Source organism: Pseudorasbora parva, chromosome 4 (assembly GCF_024679245.1).
Source record: "Pseudorasbora parva isolate DD20220531a chromosome 4, ASM2467924v1, whole genome shotgun sequence".
Classification (NCBI taxonomy): Eukaryota; Metazoa; Chordata; class Actinopteri; order Cypriniformes; family Gobionidae; genus Pseudorasbora; species Pseudorasbora parva.
The window spans coordinates 6,230,586-6,242,523 of NC_090175.1; the positions used below are offsets into that span (position 1 = coordinate 6,230,586).

Here is an 11,938-nt window from a genome sequence, read left to right on the forward strand (position 1 = left end):
ATCTGCCACGAGTGTCGTCTAGCAACTCTCAATACCCTTCTGAGCTGTAAACGCCAAACTCTGGTCAGGCCAATCACATCGTGTATAGAGTTGGTGGTCGGGGCTTAAAATAATGACGCCAGAGTTGCGCTTGCGTGCTTCTAGTAAACACAGAAGCTGGCGAACGGCGGTCTTTCGAATCAGCTTTGACCGCGACTCTGGAAGACTTGGAGTTAAGCTTTTCTCTGAGAAAAGAACAAAGAACGGCACTGAAGTCATTCTTAAGAAGGGAAGATGTGTTCTGAGTTTAGCCGATCGGATACAGCGAATGTTTAATCTATCAACGAGCTCTGCTTCACCTTCGTTGCTCTGGTTGGTTGTAGCGCTATCCTATCGCGTGCAGAGGGAGTTTGACAGACAGCCATTTATCTGCCCCTCTGATTGAGCCGTCAATGATGAGTTTCCAGACCAAACATCTTGATGTGGGTCTGGCTTGTCAGGCTAAATGTCAACTGTACTGTATATTTGGCAAACATGGCTGTAAATGTTATTAACTATTAACAGGCTTACACCCTGGTTAGCCAGTGCTGACTTTGCTGTACATTTACCAAATGTGGCCCAAATTTGGTGTAATGTATTCGGGCCATATTTGCTATGCCATGTCTGGGCCACTTTAGGTTCACATTCAGATTTGCCAGTGATTACTGTCCCTCACCTTTGCCAAAACTGCCCCAGATATGTTTTAACATAATTGGGCCTCATTTGCTGCACTATTTATGGGCCAGTTTAGGTTTACAGCCTGGTTAGCCAGTGCTGACTTTGCCATATATTTGCCAAATGTGGCCTAAATTTGGTGTTATGTATTCGGGCCATATTTGCTATGCCATGTCTGGGCCACCATAGGTTCAAATTCAGATTCACCATTAATTACTGTCCCTCACCTTTGCCAAAACTGGCCCAGTTATGTTTTAACATAATTGGGCCACATTTGCAGCACTTAATGTGGGCCAGTTTAGGCTCACATCCTGGTTAGCCAGTGCTGATATTGCTGTACTTTTGCCAAATGTGGCCCAAATTTGGTGTAATGTATTCGGCCCATATTTGCTATGCCATGTCTGGGCCACCATAGGTTCACATTCAGATTTGTTAGTGATTACTGTCCCTTACCTTCTCCAAAACTGGCCCAGATATGTTTATAAGAAAACTGGGCCACATTTGCTGCATTATATGTGGGCCAGTTTAGGCTCACATCCTGGTTAGCCAGTGCTGATATTGCTGTACTTTTGCCAAATGTGGCCCAAATTTGGTGTAATATATTCAGGCCATATTTGCTATGCCATGTGTGGCCCACTTTAGGTTCATATTCAGATTTGCGAGTGATTTCTATCCCTCACCTTTGCCAAAACTGGCCCAGATATTTTTTTAATAAAAATGGACCACATTGCTGCATTATATGTGGGCCAGTTTAGGCTCACATCCTGGTTAGCCAGTGCTGACTTTGCTGTACTTTTGCCAAATGTGGCCCAAATTTGGTGTAATGTATTCGGGCCATATTTGCTATGCCATGTGTGGCCCACTTTAGGTTCATATTCAGATTTGCGAGTGATTTCTATCCCTCACCTTTGCCAAAACTGGCCCAGATATTTTTTTAAGAAAACTGGGCCACATTTGCTGCATTATATGTGGGCCAGTTTAGGCTCACATCCTGGTTAGCCAGTGCTGACTTTGCTGTACTTTTGCCAAATGTGGCCCAAATTTGGTGTAATGTATTCAGGCCATATTTGCTATGCCATGTGTGGCCCACTTTAGGTTCATATTCAGATTTGCGAGGGATTTCTATCCCTCACCTTTACCAAAACTGGCCCAGATATGTTTTAACATAATTGGGCCACCTTTGCAGCACTTAATGTGGGCCAGTTTAGGCTCACATCCTGGTTTGCCAGTGCTGACTTTGCTGTACTTTTGCCAAATGTGGCCCAAATTTGGTGTAATGTATTCAGGCCATATTTGCTATGCCATGTGTGGCCCACTTTAGGTTCATATTCAGATTTGCGAGTGATTACTATCCCTCACCTTTGCCAAAACTGGCCCAGATATGTTTTAACATAATTGGGCCACATTTGCAGCACTTAATGTGGGCCAGTTTAGGTTCAAGCCCTGGTTGGCCAGTGTTGACTTTGCCATATATTTTCCAAATGTGGCCCAAATTGGGTGTAATGTATTCGGGCCATATTTGCTATGCCATGTCTGGGCCACTTTAGGTTCATATTCAGATTTGCGAGTGATTTCTATCCCTCACCTTTGCCAAAACTGGCCCAGATATGTTTTAACATAATTGGGCCACATTTGCAGCACTTAATGTGGGCCAGTTTAGGTTCAAGCCCTGGTTGGCCAGTGTTGACTTTGCCATATATTTTCCAAATGTGGCCCAAATTTGGTGTAATGTATTCGGGCCATATTTGCTATGCCATGTCTGGGCCACTTTAGGTTCAAATTCAGATTCACCAGTAATTACTGTCCCTCACCTTTGCCAAAATTGGCCCAGATATGTTTTAACATAATTGGGCCACATTTGCAGCACTTAATGTGGGCCAGTTTAGGTTTACACCCTGGTTAGCCAGTGTTGACTTTGCCATATATTTTCCAAATCTGGCCCAAATTTGGTGTAATGTATTCGGCCCATATTTGCTATGCCATGTCTGGGCCACCATAGGTTCACATTCAGATTTGTTAGTGATTACTGTCCCTCACCTTCTCCAAAACTGGCCCAGATATGTTTTTAAGAAAACTGGGCCACATTTGCTGCATTATATGTGGGCCAGTTTAGGCTCACATCCTGGTTAGCCAGTGCTGACTTTGCTGTACTTTTGCCAAATGTGGCCCAAATTTGGTGTAATGTATTCGGCCCATATTTGCTATGCCATGTGTGGCCCACTTTAGGTTCATATTCAGATTTGCGAGTGATTTCTATCCCTCACCTTTGCCAAAACTGGCCTAGATATGTTTTTAAGAAAACTGGGCCACATTTGCTGCATTATATGTGGGCCAGTTTAGGCTCACATTCTGGTTAGCCAGTGTTGACTTTGCCATATATTTGCCAAATGTGGCCCAAATTTGATGTAATGTATTCAGGCCATATTTGCTATGCCATGTGTGGGCCACTGTAGGTTCACATTCAGATTGGTTAGTGATTACTGTCCCTCATCTTTGCCAAAACTGGCCCAGATATTTTTTAAGAAAACTGGTCCACATTTGTTGCATTATATGTGGGCCAGTTTAGGTTCACACCCTGGTTGGCCAGTGCTGACTTTGCCATAAATTTGCCAAATGTGGCCCAAATTTGGTGTAATGTGTTCGAGCCATATTTGCTATGCCATATGTGGCCCACTTTAGGTTCACATTCAGATTTGAAAGTGATTACTATCCCTCACCTTTGCCAAAACTGGCCCAGATAGGTTTTACCATAATCGGGCCTCATCTGCTGCACTCAATGTGGGCCAGTTACGGTGTACACCCTGGTTAGCCAGTGCTGGCTTTGCCATATATTTGCCAAATGTGGCCCAAATTTGATGTAATGTATTCGGGCCATATTTGCTATACCATGTGTGGGCCACCTTAGGTTCACATTCAGATTTGTTCATGATTACTGTCCCTCACCTTTGCCAAAACTGGCCCAGATATGTTTTAACATAATTGGGCCTCATTTGCTGCACTTAATGTGGGCCAGTTTAGGTTCACTCCCTGGTTAGCCAGTGCTGACTTTGCCATATATTTTCCAAATGTGGCCCAAATTTGCTGTGATGTATTCGGCCCATATTTGCTCTGCCATGTGTGGGCCACAATAGGTTCACATTCAGATTCGTCAGTGATCAATGTCCCTCATCTTTGCCAAAACTGGGCCAGGTGTTTTTTTACTTAATTGGGCCGCATTTGCTGCATTATATGTGGGCCAGTTTAGGTTTACACCCTGGTTAGCCAGTGCTGACTTTGCCATACATTTGCCAAATGTGGCCCAAATTTTGTATAATGTATCCAGGCCATATTTGCAAATTCCATGTGTGGCCCACTTTAGGTTCATATTCAGATTCGCCAGTGATTACTGTCCCTCACCTTTGCCAAAAATGGCCCAGATATGTTTTAACATAATTGGGCCTTATTTGCTGCACTATGTGTGGGCCAGTTTAGGCTCAAACCCTGGTTAGCCAGTGCTGACTTTTCCATATATTTGCCAAATGTGGCCCAAATTTGATGTAAAGTATTCGGGCCTTATTTTCTTTGCCAAGTGTGGGCCACTTTAGGTTCACATTCAGATTTGCCAGTGATTACTGTCCCTCATATGTGCCAAAACTGGCCCAGATATGTTATAACATAACTGGGCCACATTTGCTGCAACATATGCGGGCCATATTTGGTTTACACCCAGATTAGTCATTGTCGGTTTTGCCAGATTTTTCCCATAGGTGGCCCACATTTGGTTTGTGATATTTGGGCCATATTCATTAATTATCATATGGGCCACTTTAGGCTCATATTCAGATTACACATTGCCATGAGTGCCGCATCTTTGCCTAAAAAGGCCCACATGTGATTTAAAATATTTGGGCCATATTTGCCATTTTACTTGTGGGCCACATCAGGCTCACATACATTTTATCCGGGCCATAAGAAGGCCTGCAGTGCCGCATCATTGCCTGAAGTGGCCCACATCCGCTTGCTATCTGGGTTCTCTCTGGTCAAATGATTAAGCTATCAGATCAAGAGGATTTACCATATCCAATTTATATAATAATACTTATTATTATTATTAGTATTATTGTTGTTGTTATTATTGTTGTTGTTGTTGTTGCTGCTGTTGTTAGGTTATGCCTACTTTTATTGAACTGATAAACTGATGCCCGCAACAATTTTATAATGCATCAATGGATAACTGACACGCTGCATAAAAGATTAGATTAGTTTTCTCCTCATTAAAATTAAAATATTTAAAAACATTAAGGCAGATTAAATAATGAATTATAGGTCTACAATTAAAATAATTAGCAGTCTTTAATATGTCACAACATTGCAATAACAACTGTCTCAAATTGAAAGAGCAGCTTTATTTCAAAAACAACATGTTTAACACGAAATAGGGCTACTTCTCTTCTCGTTTTTTTACTATATAGCCTATGATTTATGGACCACGAGAAATATTTAGAAAATAATCTAAAACCTTTATATGTTTTCTGAATAGATGTTGAAGTTTATTTTTCATTGTCTCTGTGCAGCAAAAGCTTGTTAGATTTTTTTTTTTTTTTTTTTCACTTTCTGTAGTGAATAATAGACTGGTTTGAGACTTCACCGACATAATTCTGGCAGAAACTTCATGACTTAAAACGGAAAAATTATTTCCAATAGCCTATTGCGGTGTGACATTTTTCTTTATCACCAATTGTCAAATGATGGAGAACGTTTCACATTTCCTGTGATAATAAAATGAAGTAACTTATTAAATCATTTAGTAAACAAAGTGAAAAGTGAAACAAGTAAATGAATGATCAAGTAACTGAATTAAAAGAGGTGCTAGGCTACACGGTGGTTTAGAAGACCATTATCCACGTTACTACACAAACTGGAGGCTTGCAACAGTTCGCTAAATTTCTACTGTTGATAGCTGCCTACAGAAAGATCTCCACTTTTCGTTTTCTTTTCTTGCTCCATTAAAGATGAGATGACTTGAATTTTGCTTTGATGCATGCGCAAGGGAGGTAAAATAGAGCAATCAGTTCATGGCTCTGCTACAGCTGTGCGATAACCTCACAAGGGGCGAGCAGAATAACTGACACGCTAGAAATTCATCCGACCATCCGATTACCGTTCGTGAAAGGTTTATCGCCTCTCACTTCCCTCTGTACACTGCACGAACACCTCACGACAAATGATGCACGACAAAGCTGAAAATCGTCCCGACCCAAAACAGGAGTCAGAATTTGGCTTGAAATCGGACGAAAATCGCACAATGTATGTCCAGCTTTAGCTGTGGTCATGTGCTCAAATGAATAGGGTTGAAATGTAAAATGTTAATTCAGTATTAAAGGTCATGTGACCAAAGATAAAATAAGATACAATATGTGTCTCCCAAAAATAGATATAAATACACAAATGTGGGGAAAACAAGCCAAATCCATAATTTTTTTTAAAGAGTTGCTTGTGTCTAATGCTGCAAAATACTAAAGCTGTATTTGAATCTGCAACCCTTCTGTCTCGGAGCGGTTCGTTACACTTTGGGACGCCACCTTTTTGTTCGTCACAGAAGGGAAAGCACAGAATTGTGGGACATCAAAGGCGGGGAAGGATACATCGATGCTGCCTTCAAAAATCCATCAGATGAAGGTATCTCAGGAGACAGGAAGTGAAGCTAACATTAGATTTGGACATGCCTTGATGCCTTCCTACTTTGCAATGTGTCCTCCGGAGGCAGTATTTTCCATGTTTTGGATGCAGTCAACGAGTGACGGAGAAAGTACAACTTTATAGGAAGTCAAACAAGGTCAAACACAGATGAAAAGAACAAACTCATGACTCATGATGTGACTATGGTAACAGAGGAGTGGTGAGAAAATCAAACAAAGGAAGACACGACGAATGAAAACAAACTGAACAGACCTGTGCCAAATGTGTCTTTTATTTCCAAATAAAATGACATGAATGTGATGTTTGCATGTTTCATATAAATGAATGAATATGTTAATGTACCAGACATTTTTCTTTGAAGTTTGTCAACTGGATTCTACATCTTCTCTGGCCTTCTTTCTCTGGCTGAAGGGAATCAAACAAACTGAAAGTACAGGCAGGAAAATGAGCAGTGTGATCACGTGACTGTGCTATTCAAATGAGCCATGTCCCTACATTATTCAAATAAAGCAAGACATGCACACAAACACGCAGGTCCTATTATTTCTCTTTTAGTCGTTGTGGTGGATGAACTATGAATTGATTTCCCTTTAACTGTCACCCTTTTGAGAATAGACATGGAAATGCACTATCCAAACTTTGGAATATAGAGTTACATAATCTAGAGGAAGATATAAGTTTAGTCTTAGGCGGACTCGCCTCCAGACGCGCGTCAACGCGCCTTTCATTGACTTAACATGGAAATAATTCGCTCCAGACGCTCTATTCGCGTTTGGTGTGAACGTACCTTAACATTCATATTCCTGGGTCTATATATCACATAATCTAGGTCGCTTCAACCTGTGGACATGGAAAACAACCCGCAGAAAAAAGCAGACTTGGCAACACAGTGCAGTTGAGTTCTGTTGACATTTGACAACTAACGTAATGCGTCGCTTAGTTGCTCTGATTGGTTGTTGGTCTATCCAATTGAGGTCTTTCCTGGTTCGGTTGAAACACGCCCCATAATCACAGCCCAATGGAGCAGTTTCAGACTCATATTCTGACTAGAATTGAGCATGACCACGTCAGGCTAGGACTTTCCACCTCTGTTCACATTTCAAAGTCTCTGCTGCCCTGTGGTGGACAACTTGAGACACTGACAATCACAAGATCACATCAGAGGATTAAATGGGTTTGACCTGGGCTGTCTAACTGGGGCCCAGTCAGTTTTGTCCTCAGTTTTCATTGAGATCCCACATGGGTTAGCCCAGATTAAATAAAAACAAAGTATGCACACTACAAGCTGTTAAATTTAACACTGAAGCAGTGTTGGAGTTAATGAGATAATTAAGTGATTAATTGATGATTTAGCATTTGTGATGAACACCTGATGTTAAGAAGCAGAATCACAGAAGGAATGAGAAACACAAGAACTACAAATGACTTCAGCCACAACTATAGATGAAATCAACTGAAGATAAAAGAAGACATTTGAAGGGGGGAGTGGGCCGACACGCTTGCCTCTTCATCATATGCATCTTATCCTTTTGAATGATTTTTTAAAAAACCTCATGAATTAAATAATCAGTTATTATCCTTTCAAAATAATGAATTTTATGTGATCATAAATACATTTAACTATTATTTAATATGATTTTGACTCTGTCTACTGTATTGTGTTTCTAATTTGCTTTCCAGAGACAGTCTGACAAAGACAGTCTGACCCCTATCAATGTGCCCTGACATAGATAGCCTGACCTCTATCTCTGGGTCCTGACCAACAGGGCCTTGGAGAGAAGGTTAGAACTTCCAAGAGGTGAATCCTGCCTGTTGTTAGGAACCCCAGGACAGGAAGGGGTGGGACGATTTGAGTCTCCCAATTGTGATTTCTTCCCATTTTGATAGTGTGATTTTTCCCATTGATAGAAGTACATTTTTGTCTTTATATTTCTTTATAGAATGAGGTAGATGATATAAGTCATACTTTTCTTTCTGGAGATTCGTTTGTCATGTGGTGTTGATATCTTGTCCTGTTGATAAGCTCACAGGACGCACTAACCTTGGAGGAGAGATGCGCCCTAGAGTCTTGTGTGTGTGTGTTACATGTTCTGTGCAGGTCTTCCAACTGGATTGGACCGCTTTTCTCACACTTCTTGGCGTCTTTCTAGGGCTCCCCTGAAGTCAACACTACCCCAATCTTGGGATTGTCTGATGTATACATCCTGATTAACAACAACAACAACATCTCCTATCTATTCTCGTGTGACACATTGTTTAGACTTTATGCCAATCAGTAATATTCCACGTGTTTGTAATGATGTAAATCATGCCCTTGAAATTGGTATAACTGGTGTGGTAATTTTGTGTAGAGTAGAGTCTGGCCTGACACCGCCCTGAGAGACTCTAAAGCTGACTCTACTGATGAAACTGCAAACTATTCTTCAGTAAAATTCTCTCCGATGATTGAACATCCTGACTCCTGGTCTTCATTTCGCATATCTGGTCTATGGGTCAAAACTGTCAACACCTAACACATTAAATCTCTGAAGATCTCATCAGAGGATTAAACAACTCCACAAACAGCATTACCAGCTTCACACATTACTAACCAGACTGACTTTATTTCTGTCAGACGACTACAGAAGCTCTTATTGAGAATTAACAGAGGTTTAGATGCTGATGATTTATTGAAAATAATGAAGTCACCATTATGGTGATCAGTGTTTGCTTTAGTTAGGCTCTTGACCCTTGACTTTTTGCCATTATTTTTTGTCTGGCTGTTTGTTATGGCGTGAAAAGCAAGATAAAATGTGATCAGTTAATGTTGGCTCATTGATGATAAGAATATAGTCATTGTGTTGTGGTTTACTTCACTGAACTTATGCCTGACTTTTATATGGGTGACAGGCTATCATCATAAAATATCTTAAAACACTTTATATTGCGACAGGTCACCTTTTGTCATTTTATAATGACAAAGTTGGCAACCCTCACTATAGTCATGGATCTGCTCGTGAATAGTCTCACTTGACTCCAAACTGCCACCTACTGTTTTGGTGTGAACAGAAAAACATATTTGTGTGTCTATGAGTTGCCTTCTAATGAATGCACAGTATATGTATTTGTGGTGGTGTGTATGTTTGCATGACTGTGTCTCTTGTGTATATGTGTGTGTAGGCGCTTGCATAAGTGCGTGCCGTATTTATGTGTGTGTTAATGATGAGATGATATTGTCCGTCTCTCAGATGCTGATTTACTCCCACATGTGAGAACAAAGAGAGTGTTTCTACACACACAGATGAGAGTCCGACAACATCAGCGCGACACACAGACGCTCCTCAGACACTGTAAGTACTGAAGATACTCCACTTCATCTGATGAAATCGTTCAATATCATTTATTTGAATAGATACTTCTGACTGTTTTTTTGTACTTATGTTGCTTTTGATTTAGTAATGGAGTTCAAACCAAATAATTTAGTTTTTAAAAGGTGAAGAGATTTTAGTATCAATGAAAAATACTTCTAACAAATGTATTAATCTTAGTTCATGTCAATTTCAACATATACTAATGCACTATTCAATTCAGTTATGAATGTTAGCATACATTAATATATACTGCAGCAAATGTGCTGCTCATTGTTAGTTAATGCATTAACTAAAATTAACTAATGGACCTAACTGTTACTGAGATTAGATCATCTACTAGTCATAGTGAAATTAAGTGTAATAATGTTATGATCTTTGTCATTTTTAGAAATAATGTTTGTAGAATTAACCTTAATTGGAATCTATTTATAAAAAAGTATTTTTAATAAATATTTAGTAATGTCAAATCATGTTTATTATTAAATATAGTTTATGTAGACTTTTAAGTACAGTACAATGCGGTTTATACATATCTTTGTAGATCATTACATTATATATAACCGCTCCTACTTGACCCGTATGAATGTAAATATAACAAATGTAACCAATTCTACTACACTGTAAAAAAATTCAGGTCTCCAACTGAAAATTGCAACTGATCACATCTAAATTTTTCATTTGCAGGAATTGAATTTCTGTAAATTAAAATGCATCAATTCTGAAAAATTTAGATGTGATCAGTCGCTAGAAAATTTGTAATTGGAGACTTTTTTTTTTTTTTTTTTTACAGTGTAGACCCGCTCCGAGCTGGTTTCGAACCAGGGTCTCTGGCGTGGGAGGCGGGTGTACTAACAAAGGTGCTAAAGACCACAGGCATTGGTGACCGTTTGCTAGCCTGCCTCTTGAAGCCAGAGGAGTGAGGTTTGCTCACACAGCTCTTGCTTGCCTATGTCCATTGCACTCCTATCTGGGTCACGGCACCAAATGTAACCGATTCTACTAGACCCGCTCCGAGCGGGATTCGAAAAAGGGTCTCTAGCGTGGGAGGCGAGTGTACTAACAAGGGCACTAAAGACTGCAGCCGCGAGTGTCAGTCACTAGCATAGTATAACAATTACTTCTTAATCTTCTTAATACTTATCTTAATACTTCTTTTTTTAAACGGTTTTTTTCTTATATTTGTCCTTTATTCCACACCGCTGTCTCCACTGTCTTTTAAACGGCTCGTCTGCTTCCTGCTTCTATGAAGCCCATCCCTCTTAAAAAACACAATGGTCTTAGATTGGTTAGATGGCCAAATGTAGTTTCCTGTATTTTTATTGGCTGAAGTGCCAAGCACAGGTTGCCGGAAACGCCACGCCCCTTCCCATTATGGGCAGAAGTCACATCTGCGGAGACTAGCAAGGGTTTATGATGTCACCAACCCAGGAAGAAGCTCGTTGTAGTCCAAACCGGCCGTTTGGACTACACAATAAGGAAACATTTTCTTTGAAATAAATATCCTGTATTTTAAACTTCATTGTCTTTTGCAGAGTGAATCAATCCTCCGTTGACGTTCAGTCATGGCAAACACGAGTCTTCAGGTGATGGGTCTGGTGCTGGCCATCGCAGGCTGGGCTTTCGGGATCCTTGTCTGTGCCGCCCCCTGGTGGCGCGTGTCTGCGTTCGTGGGGGACGAGCTGATGGTGACGCAGGTGCTGTGGGAGGGGCTGTGGATGTCGTGCCTGTCGCAGTGGGGCCGCCTGCAGTGTAAAGTCTACGACTCCGGCCTCGCCCTCTCAGGCTCCGCCCAGATGTGCCGTGGGATGTGTGTGTTGTCGCTCTTCCTGTGTCTGCTGGCGGTCCCGCTCAGCGTAGCTGGGCTGAAATGCACACGCTGCCTCGGGGACGCTCACGAATCTAAAGCTCGGATGGCACAGATTGGCGCTGCGCTCTTCCTCCTAGCTGCGTTTTTCTTCCTCGTGCCGGTGTGTTGGACCGCGTACGCCGTGATACGGGATTTCTACGACCCGAATGTCGCCGCGCCGCTCAAACGTGAACTCGGCCCGGCGCTTTACCTGGGATGGGCCGTGACTGTGCTGATTCTGGTGGGCGGGGCTGTGTTATATTTAGGCTCCGTCTCCCCTGGAGTTCCAGCCGTGCCTGTTTTTGGAAGAGGAGGAAAAGCGAACCCTCCCTCCACGGCAGAGAGCAAACCGGATAAGGTCTTCGTGTAA

At 41.4% G+C, this 11,938-nt stretch overlaps 1 protein-coding gene across 2 annotated transcripts; it reads left to right on the forward strand.

Moving 5' to 3' along the window:
• Positions 1-9,575: 9,575 nt before the first annotated feature.
• cldn31 (claudin 31) lies at positions 9,576-11,938 on the forward strand. Of its 2 annotated transcripts, XM_067442555.1 has the most exons (3): positions 9,588-9,701; positions 10,513-10,643; positions 11,255-11,938. In XM_067442555.1, the coding sequence occupies exon 3, from the start codon at positions 11,285-11,287 to the stop codon at positions 11,936-11,938; it is 654 nt and encodes a 217-aa protein (XP_067298656.1). In that variant the 5' UTR covers positions 9,588-9,701; positions 10,513-10,643; positions 11,255-11,284. The 2 variants fall into 2 exon arrangements, with proteins under 2 accessions (XP_067298655.1, XP_067298656.1); XM_067442554.1 differs by lacking the exon at positions 10,513-10,643 and having other exon boundaries at positions 9,576-9,701.

What these genes read in the sequence shown, in the direction of transcription:
- cldn31 (XM_067442554.1), top strand. Translation starts at nt 11,285, where the DNA reads ATGGCAAACACGAGTCTTCAGGTGATGGGTCTGGTGCTGGCCATCGCA.